At 50.5% G+C, this 17,524-nt stretch overlaps 1 protein-coding gene across 1 annotated transcript in view; it reads left to right on the top strand.

Annotated features, from left to right (window-relative positions):
- Positions 1 to 673: 673 nt before the first annotated feature.
- Positions 674 to 17,524, top strand: part of LOC308359645 (uncharacterized protein C16orf96) — a gene marked incomplete at both ends in the record, with an annotated part of 31,195 nt that continues 14,344 nt past the window's right edge. Inside the window, 7 exons of the mRNA XM_080830853.1 lie at positions 674 to 1,093; positions 10,721 to 10,825; positions 12,225 to 12,305; positions 12,468 to 12,554; positions 12,662 to 13,991; positions 16,152 to 16,237; positions 16,565 to 16,675. Coding sequence (XP_080686979.1) covers positions 674 to 1,093; positions 10,721 to 10,825; positions 12,225 to 12,305; positions 12,468 to 12,554; positions 12,662 to 13,991; positions 16,152 to 16,237; positions 16,565 to 16,675 — 2,220 coding nt within the window. The remainder of the gene's footprint in view (positions 1,094 to 10,720; positions 10,826 to 12,224; positions 12,306 to 12,467; positions 12,555 to 12,661; positions 13,992 to 16,151; positions 16,238 to 16,564; positions 16,676 to 17,524) is intronic.

The raw sequence follows: 17,524 nt of genomic DNA, 5'->3' as shown, positions 1-17,524 counted from the left end.
AGCCCTGGCTCTAGGGGGCCGCAGAGCAAGGTTTGGCAAGAGGGTCCTCATTGGTGCCCCCCACCCCACCGTGGGCAGGGCCAGGCCTGGTTCAGACCTGTGGGAAGCCAGCTGCCTCTTCCCCTTTTTACCCCCTCCCCGATCCCCGCCAGAAACCCGAACACCTGTGGGGCATTTGCGGCGGGTCTGGAGATCAGCTTTGCTCTTCAGACTCTTTTCTCTACTTCCTCTTTTCTCAAAACCCAGGCTCTCCTAACTCTAAGAATTCTCTCCTGTCCCAATTCTAGAGGCTTCCAAGGAGGGAGCTGCCTCCCCATCACCTTCGCTGCATGCTTCTTGGAAGGGGTCGTCTGTCTCCTGTCACAGAAGGGCTTGAAATGAGAGGCCGACGTCCGTTTGCTCAAACACCCAGCACCTTCTCCTTGAGCGCCCACCGGGCCCCACTCAGGCTCTCAGAAGCACGCGCACTCGCCCACGTTCTCTGGTGTCCTAGCAACCAGAAGCTCTCATCTGGGCTCCGGCTGGGACAGGGGCCATTTTCTCCCTGACCGCCATGACCCGCCGCCTCCCCGGGCCTCAGGGGACCTGTCCGGACAGCTGGTGGGTTCCCTGAAAGTCACCACTCGTCCCCACGGTCTCCCAGAAGCCCAGCCCCGCCGAGCCTCCCAGCGCGATGAGCTTCTCGCTGACGTTCTCCGAGCTGGTCAACATCGCCATCCCGCAGTGCGGGGTGGTGAACTTCAAGGCTCTGCACGTCCTGCTTCAGGGCATCCTGGAGCACATCCACATGGCCGAGCTCAAGAAGGTCCTCTCGGGAGACGAGGACTTTCTCCAGTCCTCGCCAGCGGTGTTCATGCCCCGGGAAGCAGATGCCCAGCCTGTCCTCAGCCCCGTGAAGAGGCTCAGCAGTGTGTTTGACCATGTGGTGAGCCGCATCGACAAGATGGAGAGCCAGCTCGCCGTGCTGCAGGACCTGCCCTCCACTGCCCAGCTGCTGGAGAGAAGCCGCGGCAAGGGCCAGCCCGCCCAGGACCTGTGGCACCTGATCAAGCTCCGTAAGATGGTGGAGGGCAATGAGGAAGCCACGGCAAAGGTAAACCATCTAGCTTCCAGAAGCTTCCTGCCCGCCTTGCTCTCCTCCCAGGCGTCTTACCCCCTGTCCCTGTATACCCCTTGTGATGGGCTGTCCCCAGACGCAGGAGCAGGAATGGGGCTTCGGAGTCAGGCAGAGCCAAAGCTCCAAGCTTGTATCCTTTGTCGAGTGTTGAGGAAAGAAGCCAGACACCAAAGGCCATATATGGTATGATTCCGTTTGTGTGAAACGGGCAAATCCGTAGAGACAGCGGACTGGTGGTTGCCAGGGACCTGGGGAAAGTTGCAGGGGATGGATGGGGAAGGATAGCCTAGTGGTTATGAGGCCTCCTTTTGCAGTGATGAAAAGAGTTTGGAAACACCAAATTTCTGCCACTCTCTGGTTCCCTAATCTCCTTCCCCTTCACCCTCAAGGCTCTGTTTGGCTCCCTCCCCAGGGAATCCCCTAGAAGGAGCACCAAGCTCCAGGTGAGCCGGAGGCTTACGTCTGTTAGCCCCTTTGATCTTCACAGCACCTCTGTAAGACAGGTGCAGTTACTGTCCCCAGCTTACAGGTGGGGAATTGAAGCACTGAGAGGTTAACCCAGTTGAGGTCACACAGTGTCAGAAAATGGGAAGCTGGTGCAAACCAGGGGCCAAGAGAGTCGGTGAAAGGCATAGGAAGGTAGATTACTGAGTGTGCTATCACTTACCCACTGGGCGGGGGAGGATTGTGGTTTCCTCCTCTCAGGATTGGCTCGGGGTTGATACTACACCGCATCATGTGTGGGAGGTGCTCAGCACAGAGCGCGAGGTGTTCTGGGCGTCCAATCAGCGGTCACTGTTAGTATTATCCAGAGTCTTGAACTGAGCAGGGAAACCGGGATGCCCAGGATCTCAGCGAAGTCAGGCACCGGAGCCCTGAGGGACCGGGAGAGGGTGCAGTCTGGCCGAGGTGGGCTGAGAGGCAGGGCAACACAGACCAAGGTAAAACCAGGTGCCCAGTGAAGGAGCCAGGCACACAGGACTGCGTGCTTCTGTTTCCATGAAACATCAAGAACAGGCAAATCGGTAGCGATAGAAAGATTAGCATCTGCCAGGGGCTTGGAGGTGGGGGGCTATGGGAGTGACTGCTGATGGGGTTTCTCTTCAGGGTGGTAAAAATGTCTGTAAACGAGATAGTGGTGACAGTTGCCAACCTTGTGAATGTACTGAATGCCACTGAATTCTTCGTGTTCACACACACACACACACACACACACACACACACACACACACCAGAGATTGGCAGAATCGACCAGAAGAAAAAAGCCATGATCTAACTATACCGTCTACAGGAGACACATTCTAGATTCAAAGACCAATAAGTTGAAAGTAAAAGGACAGAAGAAAGATATTCTCTGCAGGCAGCAACCAGCAGAGAGCTGGAGTGGCCACACGGCTCATGTCAGACAAGACAGACTGGGAGACGGGAATCATTGCTGGAGACAAGGCAGCATGGGTAGCCCAGTTCAGGCTACAGAGGCCTTGGAGGCTGGAAACGTGGACACAGTGTCTGAGCATACTGCTCCCGGCCTGACTTGATGGGTAGAGGCTTTTAGAATGCACAGTACCCAGAGTGACCCAGCCAGCTCGTGAAGGGGGCTGTCAGGTCGGACATGGGTGTGCAGCCTTCACAAGACTGTTTGCACTCCTAGGGTTAGAGAATGTGCCGCTCCCAGGCCTGGCTGAGGTTGCTGGGGGTTACCACAATGACCGCCTCCCAGCCCCTCCCCTTCAAGGGGATTGCCATGGTAGCTGGCTCTGGTAGGGTGCAAGCTGCTTAGCTAAGTGCACCAACCAGCTGGTCCGACTGTCAGAGCCAATGTCATGTCGATGTCCAGGTCACCTCAACTGCCCCTGATCCCCCTTCTTTTGGGGCTGGCTGAGTTAGTGTCCTCCACCGTCCTTTACAAACACCTGTCCAGGTGTGACGGCCCCAAGTGGAGAGAAACTAGTCTGCCAGCCCTAGCACCCACCCCAGACGGGCTGAATGGTGCCCAGAAAACTAGGGCCGGCAACAAGGAGGCTCTTGAAAGAAGGTTTGCAGGGCTCCACAGGCACGGTTAGCACACTGCCAGATCTGGGGCTCGGGCACCGCAGCACGTCCTTACTAGAGGGACTGGGGTTGCAGCGTCCGTCACGCTCACGGATAATTGTCTGGGGTGAAGACTTGTGCACTGGGGGATGTAGGATGGAAGTCCCGGCCTTTACCGTCCAGGTGCCAGGAGCGACCCCTGGTGGTGGCAACCAGAACTGTCTGCAGACTTTGCCAAATGCTGGCTGGGGGCCAAGTCGGCCCCCCCCCCCCCCCCCCGTTAAGAACTGCCGAGGGAGGAAATCTGGGCTCCCCTTGCTCGCAGTATGTGCTTGTCCTTGAAGCCCCCTCGGGAGGCTCCGACCTGGCTTCCGAGCCTGTTGGAGCACCAGCCCCACCTGCGGAGCGCTCCCAAAATTGCAGACTCCCAGGCCCCGCCCTCACCTCTCAGGCCCCGCCAATGGCACACAGGCCCTGCCCAGAACCGGAGTTTTATTTACTTATTTTTAAAAGATTTCATTTATCTATTTATTTGAGAGAGAGAGCGAGACAACATAAGCAGGGGGGAGTGGCAGAGGGAGAGGGAGAAGCAGGCTTCCCACTAAGCAGGGAGCCAGAGGAAGGGCTCAATCCTAGGACCCTGAGATCATGACCTGAGCTGAAGAAGGCAGGCTCTTTTTTTTTTTCCTTAAGTTTTTTTATTTACTTATTTGACAGAGAATCACAAGTAGGCAGAGAGGCAGGCAGAGGAAGGTGGGGGGAGGAAGCAGGCTCCCTGCTGAGCAGAGAGCCCGATGCGATGGGGGGCTCTATCCCAGGACCCTGGGATCATGACCTAAGCCAAAGGCAGAGGCTTTAACCCACTGAGCCACCCAGGCACCCCCACTGCCAACAAAATTAACAGTTCCCAAATAACCATTCAACAGACTGTGTTGAACTTCCCCCAAGTTTTCCTAAAACAAAAAAATATTTTTACAGCTTCGTTGAAACGTATTCATACATATATTCGTGTGCACACCAGAATATTCATCCATTTAAAGGGTATGGTTCGGGGTGCCTGGCTGACTCAGTCTGGAGAGCGTGTGACTCTTGATCTCAGGGTCATGAGTTCAAGACCCACGTTGGGCATGGAGCCTACTTAAAAATAATTAAAAAGCGACGGGGCGCCTGGGTGGCTCAGTGGGTTAAAGCCTCTGCCTTCAGCTCAGGTCGTGATCCCAGGGTCCTGGGACAGACCCCCGCATCGGGCTCTCTGCTCAGCAGGGAGCCTGCTTCCCCCTCTCTCTGTCTCTGCCTGCCTCTCTGCCCATTTGTGATCTCTATCAAATAAATAAATAAAATCTTTAAAAAAAATTTTTTTTAAGTGTACGGTTCAGGGATTTTAGCCTATTCACAGAGTTCTGTGAATATTACACTCAATTTTAGGACATTTTCAACAGCTCCCCCAAACCCCTTCACCATTAGCTATCACTCTCCTTCCTGCTCCTCCTTGAGCCCCACTTTTGCACTTACCATGGTGTCTTCAAGGTTCATCCACGCTGTTCCATGAATCAGTGCTCGATTCTCACCATTGCCAAATGTATTCCACGGGACGGATAGACTACTTTTGTCCACTAGTCGGCGAACATTTGGCTGTTTGCACCCATAGGCTATTAGGAGTTGGGGCCCCTATGACCCGTGGGGCACACATTTTCCTATGGACGTAGGTTTTCATTTCTCCTGGGCATGTACCTCGTGATGGAGTTGCTGGATCATAGATCACTCTTGTGTTTCAGGTTTGAGGAACTGCCAGGCTGTTTTCCAAAGCGGCTGCACCATTTTGTGTTCTCACCCGCAGTGTCTTAGGGCTCCAATTTCTCCACCTCCTCACCAACACTTCTTAGTTTCTGCCTCTTGATTCTAGCCACCCTCGTGGGTAGGAAGTGTCCCTTATTGCGGTTTTGATTTGCATTTTCCTGGTGACTAATTGTGTGGAGCATCTCTTCATGTGGCTAGCAGCCCTTCGCATCTCTTCTTTGGAGCAATGTCTGTTCAGATTATTAGCCCAGTTGTAATTGGGTTGCCATTCTGTTGTTGAGTTGTAATTCTCCATATATGGGGCGCCTGGGTGGTTCAGTCGGTTGAGTGTCTGGCTCTTGGATTTGGCTTGGTTCCTGATCTCTCAGGGTCCTGGAATTGAGCCCTGAGTGGGGCCCCATGCTCAGCGGGGAGTCCGCTTGAGGATTCTCTCTCCCTCTGGCCCTCCCGCTTCTCATACACACGTGCTTGCACATGCTCTTTCTCTCTAAAATAAATAAATCTTTAAAAAAAGTTATTTACATATTCTGGATATATGATGCCATGTGTGTGATTTGTACATTTTTAAAAGATTTTATTTATTTGTCAGAGAGGGAAAGGGAGAGAGAGAGAGCACAGCAGGGGGAGTGGCAGGCAGAGGGAGAAGCAGGCTCCCTGCAGTGCAAGGAGCCTGTTGCGTGGACTCTATCCCAGGACCCAGGGATCATGACCTGAGCTGAAGGCAGACTCCCAATCACTTGAGCCACCCAGGCTCACTTTATTGACAGTGTCCTTTGATACGGAAAGTTTTCAATTTTGCTGAGATACAACATACGCATCTCTTTCTTTTGTCCCATGTTTTTGATGTGGTGTTGGCTTATGCTTTTGGTGGTGTATCTGAGAAACCACTGCCTGACCAGGGTCATGAAGATTTACTCCTACATTCTCTCCTACAATGCAGGAGTAAATGGTTTCTGGTTTATCTGTTAGGTTTAGGTCTAGGAGCCATTTTCACTTAGTTTCTGTATAAGGTGTGAGGTAGGAGTCCAGCTTCACTCGTGGGGATATCCAGCTGTTCAGTACCATCTGTTGAGGACAGCTCTTTCCCTGTTGATTTGTTTTGGCACTCTTACTGAAAATCAACAGACTATGGATGGGAGTGTTTATTTCTGGACTCCCAACTCCCTTCCATTGTTCTTTGTATCTTTCCTTATGTCAATACCACACTGTCTTGATTACCGTAGCTTTGCAGAAAGTGTAGAAATTAGGAAGTGTGAGTCTTCCAGCTTTGTTTTTCTTTTTTGAGATTGTTTGGCTATTCTGAGTCCCTTGTATTAGCATATGGATTTTAGGATCAGCCTGTGAATTTCTACGAAAAAGAACACGCTGACGTCTTTATAGGGATTCAGCTGAATCTGTACATCAGTTTGGAAAGTGAGTCTTCCAATCCAAGAAACACATAGCATAGGGTGCTATTTACATATCAGTCAGATTTATTGGGATATAATTCATAACCATACAACTCACCCATTGAAGGAGTGGACAACTCAGTGTTTCTAGTCTGTTCACAGAATTGTACAACCATCACTACAGTCAATTTTATAATATTTTCACCACTCCCAAAAGAAACCCTGTACCCTTTATCACCATTCTGTTCATTCAGTCCCCATTCCAGCTCACCCCCAGCCCTAAGTAACCACTAATCTGCTTTCTGTCTCTATAGGCTTGTTTATTCTAGGTGGTTCATATACATGGAGTCATGCAGTTGTTGTCTTTTGTGTTTGGATTTTTTTTTTTTTTTTGAGAGAGAGAGAGAGAGGGAGAGAGAGAGCGCAGCGCGCCCATGAGCAGGACAGGGGAGGGCAGAGGGAAAAGGGGAGGGAGAAGCAGCCTCCCCCTGAGCAGGGAGCCGGACTCTGGGCTCCATCCTAAGACCCTGGGATCATGACCTGAGCCAAAGGCAGACACTAACTAACTGAGCCACCCAGGCGCCCCTGTTTGTATTATTTTTCTTAGTATCATATTTGTGAGGTCGTCTTTCTGGAATCAGTACTTCCTTCCTTCATATGGTTGAATATATCACGTTTTGCTTACCCGTCTGCCAGTTGATTGACATTTGGGTCATTCCCACTTTGGGCTATTATGAATAATGCTGCTATAAATATTCATATACAAGGTGGTGGACACATGTCTTCATTTCTCCTGGGTGTATACGTAGGAGTAGACTTGCTGGGTCATTTGGTAACTCTGTGGTCAACCTTCTGAGGAACTGCTGCGCTGTTTCCTAAAACGCCCACCCTGTTGTGCATTCCCACCATTTCTCCACATCCTCACCAACACTTCACTATCTGGCTTTTGATTCTAAGCATCCTTGTGGTTATGAAGTGGTATTTCATTGTGGTTTCTGTTTCCCTGATGATTAATAATGTTGAGCATCTTCTCATGTGCTTATTGGCCATTTGAATATTATCTTTGGAGGAATGCCTGTTCAGATTTTTGCCCACCTTATTTGGGTTTTCTTATTTGTCATTGGATTCAGTTTACATGTATATTCTAGTTTTCTTGTGAGGTCTTGGTCTGATTTTAGTACCAGGGTAATACTGGCCTCATAGAGTAAGTTTGGAATTCTTCTATTTTTTGGAAAAGGCCGTGAAGAATTAGTATTAATTCTCCATTAAATTTTTGATAGAAGGGGCACCTGGCTGGCTAAGTTGGTAGAACAGGTGACTCTTGATCTTGGGGCTGTAAGTTCAAGCCCCACATTGGATGTGGAGATTACTTAAAAACAAAATTTTAGGGGGCATCTGGGTGGCTCAGTGGGTTAAGCCTCTGCCTTCGGCTCAGGTCATGATCTCAGGATCCTGGGATCGAGCCCCGCATTGGGCTCTCTGCTCATCGGGGAACCTGCTTCCCCCTCTCTCTCTGCCTGCCTCTGCCTACTTGTGATCTTTCTCTGTGTCAAATAAATAAATAAAATCTTAAAAAAATAAAAATAAAAATTTAGGGACGCCTGGGTGGCTCGGTTGGTTAAGTGTCTGCCTTCGGCTCAAGTCATGATCCCAGAATCCTGGGATTGAGCCCCACATCAAACTTTTGCTCAGCAGGGAGCCTGCTTCTCCCTCTGCCTGATGCTCCCCCTGCTTGTACTCTTTCTCTTTTTCATGTGCTCTCTCTCTGGCAAATAAATAAATAAAACCTTTTAAAAATATGATTAAGATAAAAATAAATAAATGTGTGATAGAAGTCATTGGGCCTGGGACTCTCTTTGTGCTATTTATATTATTATTATTATTATTATTATTATTACTGTTTCAGTGTCTTCACTTGACTTAGGTCTATTCAGGTTTTCTATTTCTTCTTGAGTCAGTTTTGGTGGTTTATGTCTTTCTAGGCATTTGTCCATTTCATCCAACTTAACTAATTTGTTGGCCCATGGTTGTTCATAGCATTCCTTAATAAGTGGTTTTATTTCTGTAGGATCAATAGTAATATTCTCTCCTGTATTTCTGATTCTTCTCTTTTTTTTCTTGGTCGGTCTCACTAAAGATCTGCTAACTTGGTTGATGTTTTCAAAGAACCAGCTTGTAGCTTCATTGATTTCCTCTCTTATTTTTCTGTTCTCTATTAGTTTTCATTTTACTCTTTATTGTTTTAGTTTTTCTACATGCTTCAGGTTTAATTTGGTCTGCTTTTTCCCAGTATCTTAAGGTTAGCTTTACCTGCATCCTATAAGTTCTGGTGTGTGTTTTCATTCTAATTCATCTCAAAGTGTTGTTTTTGTTTTTGTTTTTTTTAATTTTGTTGATGATCTCTTCTTTGATCCATTGGTTATTCAGGAGAGTGCTGTTTAATTTTCATTTATTTGTGAATTTCCAATAGTTTCCTCTGTCACTGATTTTTTTCTTTAAATCCTTTGTAGTCAGAGTACAAATTTTGCATGATTTCAGTCCTTTTAAAAGGTATTGGGACTTGTTTTAATGACTAGCATACAGTCTGTCCTATAGAATGTTCTCTGTGTGCTTGAGGAGAATGTGTGTCTTGCCATTGTTGAATGGAGTGTTCTACAGGTGTCTGTTATGTCTAGTTGGTTTATCATGTTGTGCAAATCTAGGGGTGCCTGGGTGGCTCAGCCAATTAAGTGTCTGACTTTGGTTTGGATCATGATCTCGGGGCCCTGGGGTTGGGCCCTGCTTTGGGCTCTGTGATCAGCGGGGAGTCTGCTTCTGCCTCTCCCTCTGCTCCTCTCCCTGCTCATGGTCTCTTTCTTACTTTCTCTCTCTCTCAAATAAATAAAATCTTTAATAAAAAAAAACAGTGTTGTGCAAATCTATTTCCTTGTTCCTATTCTATCTAGTTGTTTTATTCATTATTGAAAGTGGGGTATTGAAGTCTCCAACTATTCTTGCTGAATTGCCTATCTCTTCTTTCAGCTATGGCCATTTTTGCTTCATATATTTTGGGGCTACGTTGTTAGGTATATGTATTTTTGTAATTATTATATTTTCCTGACGCCTTGACCATCTTATCTTTATAAGTGTCCCCCTGTATCTCCTAGCTACAATTTTTGTCTTAGAGTCTATTTTATCCAATATTAGTATAGCCATGCCAGTTCATTGTTTTTAAGGATTTTATTTATTTATTTGAGAGAGAAAGAGTGTGACAGAGAGAGCCTGAGCGGGAACAGTGAGGGAGAGAGAAGCAGAAGCAGACTCCCCGCTGAGCAGGGAGTCCCACTTGGGACCTGGGATGACGATCTGAGCCAAAGGCAGATGCTTAACCCACTGAGCCATCCAGGCACCCCTCCAGTTCCCCTTTGATTATTGCTTGCATGGTATATTTTTTACTGGCTTTTTGTTTTTGACCTATTCGTATCTTTGACCATACATTGTGTCTCTTGTAGACAGCATGAGGTTGGATTATGTTTTCTTATCCATTTTGCCAATGTCTGCCTTTTAACTCAGAGTTTAATCCACTTACATGTAATTAATTACTGGTAAGAAGGATTTTTGCTATCTTGCTGTTTGTTATTTTTGTTAGCTGAATGCCTAAACTATGCACTGGGCCTTTCATATACATCATCACATTTTTTTTCATCATCACATTTTTAAAAGATTTTATTTATTTGGGAGAGAGAGAGCACAAGCACAGGGAGCAGCAGGCAGAGGGAGAAGCAGGCTTCCTGCTGAGCAAGGAGCCCAGCCTGGGATTCGAGCCCAGCACCCTGGGATCATGACCCAAACCAAAAGCAGATGCTTAACTAACTGAGCCACCCAGGTGCCCCTCATCATTACATTTTTAAGACTCATTTTATGATTATGGAATCTAAAACCTGGGAACATGCATTTATGATCCCACTCAGTGGGGGAGCTGAGCCATGAGCCCTCAGCTCAATCAGTGGCTTCCACACTGGTCCTCTGGCCTCCACCCTTCCCTTCCCAGGGCCAATCTACACATGCAGCCCGAGAGACCCTTTAGAAGTGTAACTCTGATCATAATTCCCTTGCTGATGTTCCAGTGACTCTCACTGAAAGTCCTGACATGCGTCTTAATGAGAGACTCCTGGTTAGTGAATGTGTTCAAATGCAGAGTTGTCTCCGCCCCACCCAGGTCACCTGAGAGCTCAGGGCTGTCGACTCTGGTGTCGTTTGCTGGCCTCTGAGCGTGTTCCAGCCCAGGCCTTGGTAGAGCCAAGAGGACTTCTTGGATCATGGCCAACAACAAAGAGCTCCTGGACTTGACATACCTTTTCCCCCAGCCACACCCAACTTCACATTTTCCCCTCTTCTTCCCCTTTAGTCCATGAAGACTCTGCAGGATTTGCTTACTGACATTTGTGCACTCAAGGGCACCACTGAAACTCTCAGAGAGGATCTGGACAGACTGAAGGACATGGTTGACAAGGTAGACCCTCTCCAGAATCCTCTATGCTGGCCATGCTGCTTGGACCTCAGGTGGTTGGGGTGACGGTACATCTAGGGAGCCTGTTTTTTGTCAAAGAACACAGCTATGAGGGCGCCTGGGTGGCTCAGTGGGTTAAGCCTCTGCCTTCGGCTCAGGTCATGATCTCAGGATCCTGGGATCGAGTCCCGCATCGGGCTCTCTGCTCAGCGGGGAGCCTGCTTCCTCCTCTCTCTCTCTCTCTGCCTCTCTGCCTACTTCTGATCTCTCTCTGTCAAATAAATAAATAAAATCTTAAAAAAAAAAAAAAAAAAAAAAGAACACAGCTATGAGAGCAGGAGAAGGGGTTTGACATGGCCCAGCCACTTGGCCCATCCCACTAAACTCTCCATGGCTTCCACCCTTCTGTGTTAGGACATCATTTGTAGATAACAGAAACCTGGTTCATCCTGGCTCAGGCAGAAGAGAATTTAGTGTCTCATTTTCTAAAAAGTCCACGGTTACCTTCAGGTTCCACCACATCTAGGTGCTCCATCAACATCTCTCTGTCAGTGATGTTTTCCTGTGGGTTGGCTTCATTCTCAGGCAGGTATTCCCAAAGACTCCAGGCTGGCCATCCAGCAACATAGGAGAAAGAGAACAGCTTTTCCTATTCTGTAAAGCTCTGTTCACCCTGAAAAGTAGAATAAACCTAGCACAGGCATACAGTCTGTCTCCCTTGGGAGTCACAAGGACATCAACTCAGGTATATACTCACTCCTTACCATGATGTAGAAGGATGCAGAGTCCCTGAAGCATGAGTCATTGGTGAGTCAGAGCTGGGCTCAGAGGCCAATACTGACAGGCTGCAATTGCAGCTAAGATTTTACAACTTGCCCCCAGATAGGGTTTAATGTATTAGCCCCAGTTCACAGGTCAGTATACACATTTGATTGTCATGGCAACTGTGAGAACTTGGTCTGGGTTGCTCCCTCTGAGAAGAAAGGGCATCACAAAACACTAAAAAAAAAAAACCCACACAAAACAAAACAAAACAAAAACCCCAAAGAAACCAAAACACTAAAACGGTTCCTTCAACAGATCTGTTGGAGGGAAAAATGCCTCCTCAGCCTACCTCTTGGAGATTCTTAATGTACATTTTTTTGCCCACTGAAGGCTCTGAGAAGTCCTGCAGTGTAGAAGCCCACTGAATACTTTTTAAGGCCAGCATTTTCCAAACTTACTTCCCCAGGAAACCCTCTTCCACCCCTTTCTCACTCACTAGGAAACACTTGCATTAGAATCTGTTCTTCCTTCTCCAACTCAGTCACCTAGAGCTTAGTCCTTGTCTTTGAGCTGTGGGGGAAGCAGGGCCAGGACCAGAACCTCCACCGCTGGCCCATGGACTTGGCTTATTTGACAGATGCAGCCAGAAATAATGGATTCTTTGCTTGAAGATCTGAAAGGACAGAGCAGGAGGATGAGTGTGCTACAGCGGGAAGTGGTGAGAGCCTCCACTTCCCTTCCCAGTCCCCTGACCTCTTGCCCCGGGGTGCTGGGGACAGGGAAGAATAAGGAAGAGGACACAATCTAGAAGGCACCTGTGGACAGAGGAGCCACCCGAGGGCATCCCCCCTCACTCTCAACCTCCCCTTCTGCCCCCCAGGTTGCTCTCCAGAGCAAAATCCTCACCATCCCCAAAGCCGAGGACGTGGTACTCTGGAGCAGCCTCCACGAGGCCATGTTTGGCCCCGTGAGTGAAGGAGGAAAAGGGGGGCTGCAGCGGGGGGCTGGAAGTGGCAGGGTGACCACTGAGCTGGCCTGGAGCAGCCCTGGCTAGCCTCACCCCCTCTTCTGCAGGGAACTTCTACTGGACGAGCTGGTCCAACACAGATTGAGGATTCAGACCTGTGGCAGTTGGTGGGGCAGCTCCCAGAGACAGGTCATCCTAAGACCGAGCACCTTGAAGCTGTCGGTCCTGTCCAGATCTCAGAGGCCATCCAGAGCCCCATGTTACTGGAGACCGTCTGGCATTATGAGATCCCAGGGCAGCTACAGGAGGAGGAATCTGCCCAAGATGTTCTGCTCACCGAGGCCCAGGGACCAGGGCAGCCTCCGGGGGTTGAGCCCGGGGCTGTGCCCGCACCAGGACCACAGCCCGAGGCCATGCCTGCTCCGGGGCCTGTGCTGGCACCCGGTCTGACACCTGGGTTCCCACTCCTACCTTGGTCTCCGTTCATAGCTGGCCCTGGCCCTGGCCCTTGGCCTGCCCTCAGACCTGGGACTGGCCCTGGACTTGGGGTTGCCCCCGAGCCTGGGACTGCCCCCAGGCTTGCACCCATCCCAGGGCTTCAGCCCCCACCGCGAGAACACTGGCCTCCTCCCAGAGGCTTGTCCAGGGCTAGCACGTGGCCCTTCTGGGACTCAGACTTCTTGCAGCCCGCACAGTCCCAGGTCTTCAGGGCCCCACCGCCAGCCCCGGAGTTTGGCTCAACGTGGCCCCCTCCGCTGCGGTCACAGTCTGCACAAGCAGATGTGCACCTGCTCCCAGCGGTCTCAGAAGCTGAGGAGGACTATGTATCCGAGGATGTACCAGCCCCTCAGGCCAGGGCCCCGAGGGTGGGGGTCCCCAGGGTGGGGGCCCCCAGGGCTGAGACCCCTAAAGAAACACCCGACAAGGCACCCAGCAAGGCTCCCCGGCCTGCCCTTCAGCACCTGAGGACCACCGCGGCCCTCGCGGCTGCCGCCGCGTCCTCCTACGCAGCCGCTGCCGCCTCAGCGGCCCGGAGAGCCGAGGTTGTCGCCAAGGCTGTCAGGGATGCCCCTGCCACCAAATTGGCCACCATAGCGACGGCCGTGGCTGCTTCTGGGCCCTTAGGGACCTTCGCAGACATCCTGGGTGCGGGCTCTTCCCGTGGGGCCTCGGCTTTAACGGAGGACACAGAGGTGGAGGGCTTGAAGGCGTTGGAGGACGACCTCTCTTCCGTGTACACTGTGGCCAGCCTCCCTCCTGAAAGGACCCTGTCCCAGGTCATGCTGGCTGCCCAAAAGGCCGTGACCCCTGAAGACAAGAAGACGGCCGTCAGGTACTCCATGGGCTGTATAGCCCAGATGCCCCTCAGACACGACTCCCTGAAGGAGGAGTTTGCCCAGCTGTCATCCGCCCTTCAGCAGCGCTTGAATTACCTAGGTAGGTCCGGTCTGCTCCAGGCCCGCCCTCCCTGCAGACTTCCAGAAGTCCCTCGTCTCCTTTGTTGCGTTCCCCCAACGAAAGCTGTATTAGCCATCAGCCGTTCATTCCTTTGGCTTCAGCATTTGCCTCTTACTAGTCTCTCCTTTCACCACGAATGTACCATGAGGTCTTCTCACATTGGAGAGGGGTGGTTAGGGTCTCGCGCTGGCCCTGGAGAAGGAAGATCGCACGTCACGATGACTCTGGAAAACTCCCTTCCCACAGCCCGTACAGCACAGCCTAACGTGTTTGGATCTGGCCAGAACGACCCACTGAACAGACCCCAGATGATGTGGTCCGTGTGGGGTTAGGAGCTTCCGCTGGGCAAACAGACGTGCCCTTAAAGACCACGGAGGCTCTCGGGGTGGCGGTAGAAACGGTAGATTTACGCTCCCGTTTCATGCCCGAGGTGGGCAAGGTGCTCGCTGAGGGGAGTGGAGGCCAGAACAGCTTTGTCCAGTCATTTTCAACCTTGTGTCTCCCCTCCCCCGTCAGCATGGGTGGGGGCAGGGCGGGCTGCGCCCCACCCCTGGAGCGTCTGACTTGGTTGGTCGGGCAGAGCCCAGGAATTGCATTTCTCACTCATTCCAGCAGTTGCTGCTGCTGGTGGCCCAGGGGACCCACTCTGAGGCCATTTGTATTTGAATCGTTGTCTTTTTTTTTTTTTTTTTTTTTGCACCTTGCCAAGTGCCGTAGTTGAATTAAGTCCAATCTGTAGGTGGCGTTCCCCCTAACTGGCGGTGCCATTCCACAGATCTTGAGAAGAAGACGTCGATCTTCAACCAGCTAAACTAGGTTGCTCTCAGTGAGTGCTGGTGTGCAGCTGAGACTTTGGTAGTAGTAGATTGAAATTTAGAAGGTAAAGCCATAGGAGCCCAAATTCTCCCTCTGACCAGCCGCCATTTTGGTTCAGAAGACTCAAGATCGTTGGTAAACGTATCTTGGCTTGGATTTCTCCTACCTTCCTAGGTGTATCCATTACCTCTTAACCTTGTCTGGAACTTGATATACGATACTTTTTTTTTTTTAAGTCCCCTCTGTCTTTGTTAAATCCTCCTTTCTATGTTGTGATGAGATAATGCACATCATATACTCTCATAAATAAGGCGTTTTGTAGTTCTGCTCAGGACCTTGTTTTTGAAGCGGTGTCTATTCCCAACACAGGGCTCAAACTCACAACCCCGAGATCAAGAGTCATATACTCTACCACCTGAGCCAGCCAGGCACCCCAGCTCAGGGCCCTTGCTGGGAGGAGAGTAAGTTCCAGAGGGGCCTCCCTAGGCCTGTGCTGTCTAATATGATAACCGGGAGGCACACGTGGCTGTCCGGCCCACAACATGGGGCGAGGCCCAGCATAGACATGCTCTGAGTGTGAAACATATGTCAGATACAGAAAGCTTGGGATGAAGACAAGAACATAAACTATCTCACTTTTTTAAAAAAAGATTTTATTTATTTATTTGACAGACAGAGATCACAAGCAGGCAGAGAGGCAGGCAGAGAGAGGAGGAAGCAGGCTCCCTGCCAAGCAGAGAGCCTGATGCGGGGCTCTATCCCAGGACCCTGAGATCATGACCTGAGCCAAAGGCAGAGGCTTTAACCCACTGAGCCACCCAGGCACCCCTCACTTTTTTTTTAAATCCCATATTGAAAGGAAACTTTTGAATATATTGAGTTAAAGAAAATATCAAAATTAATTTTACCTGCTCCTTTTTAATTTTTTTCAAAGATTTATGTATTTTAGAGAGAGCGCGTGCACGCAAGTTGGGGGAGTGGCAGAGGGAGAGGGAGAGAGAGACTCAGACTCCTGGCTGAGCACAGGAGCCTGACGCAGGGCTCAATCTCACGATCCTGAGATCATGACCTAAACCAAAATCAAGAGCCGGATGCTTAACTGACAGAGGCAGCCAGGCACCCCTCCTTTTTTTTTTTTTTTAATTTGTTTAAGGAATGTGGCTACTAGAAAACTTTAAATGACCACAGAGACCCCCAGGCTCACAGTCTCTTGCTTTTGGACAACGCTACCTCCAGCGACTCCTTTGAGAAGCAGGTGGGACTCCAGAGGAAGCCTCTTTCCCCATCCTTGCCCCTGATCGCCAACCCCTCCTTTGCTTTCAGCTAATTTGGGAGCCTCTGCCAAGCTTGGGTCGACAGTGGATGTGCTGCAGGAAAAGATCGGGAGCCTCCAGAGATCCAGGATGAAGGTGTGTGTGCCCCAGGCAGAAAGAGCTTCCGGGATGGGACAGCAGCTTGAGGCAGGCTGATGGCAGAGGCCCTGAGCCAGGACAGCGTTGGTCTGTCCCGTAGCTGAAAGGCACCCTGGGGGAGTGGGTGGGACCAAAGAGGGAGACCTGACGGGTGCAGAGGTCCCAGTGGGTTGTGCCTGGGTGGCTTCCCTGGCGGGGGCTTTAAGGCCCCACCGAGGTGGCAGGTCCAAGAGACACACTGGCCTGGTACACTCTCGATGCCCCTCCCCAGCCATGGTGACCTTAGGGGCAGAGGCCTTTTGTGTCCATGTCTCCCCCTCTTAGGAAGAGGAACTCCAGAGAATTTGGGGCCACCAGATAGAGAAGATAAAACATCACCACATCGTGCTGGACAGGGCAGTGGAGAAACTCCAGATTCACTTGGATGACTTAAAGGTCTGGGGGTTCGGGCAGGCAGCTGCAGGGTAGTTCTCCAAATGTTTGGACATTCAGACCCTCCCCAAGGGTTTCACTGATCCACTGAAGGTGGGGAAACCAGGGACTGGGCACTGGCATTTTACTCTGTGAATTACACTTCAGTGGAAACAAACAATCCCACCACGCCCACCTCCACCTCCAAACGTATAAACCAGAGGGCCCAAGCAATGTCTGTGTCACAGACATTGTCACCCGCCCCCAGAAGGGTGTCCTGCGCGGAGCAAATTCTCAAAATGTGCTGAAAGAATCAGAGAATGAATAAGAGGGTTTCTTGCATCAACTGTTAGGCTTGTAACGTTTCCCCTAACCCAACTCGTTTGTGAATTCTCAGCACAGGGACCAGGAGTGGGGGAGGGGCAGGGTATCTTTCTGGAACGGCAGATTTGCTGACACTGCAATTTCATGGACAGGCATAGAACGCCTTGCTGGGGCTCACCTGGCCCAACACCCCCTCCCCTGGGCCTGGAGCGTTTGACTCACCTGGCCTGACGACGTCCCTGCCCTGATGGTCCTCAGGACCAGTCCATTCTGAGCCTTGTCTCAGAGGTGTCCCCAACCTTTGGAGGAGGACTCTGAGTCATTCGCAGCAGGAGGAGATGACCTTCCCTCAGAGAGTAAGAGACGAAAGCCCACACAGAACCATTGGAGATGGTTTCCATGGGGGCTTCTGATTCCAAGTCAGAGGGCTATTGGCAGGATCCTTTAGGATATAGGAGGCACAAGAGGAAAGCCTGTCTCCCCCTCCCGAGACTGTGACACATAGGAATCAGGCTGGGACACACACAGGGCGACTTGGAACGGAAAGAA

This window comes from Martes martes (assembly GCF_963455335.1).
Source record: "Martes martes genome assembly, chromosome: 18".
Lineage (NCBI taxonomy): Eukaryota > Metazoa > Chordata > Mammalia > Carnivora > Mustelidae > Martes > Martes martes.
This window is presented reverse-complemented; position numbering and strand designations above follow the sequence as displayed.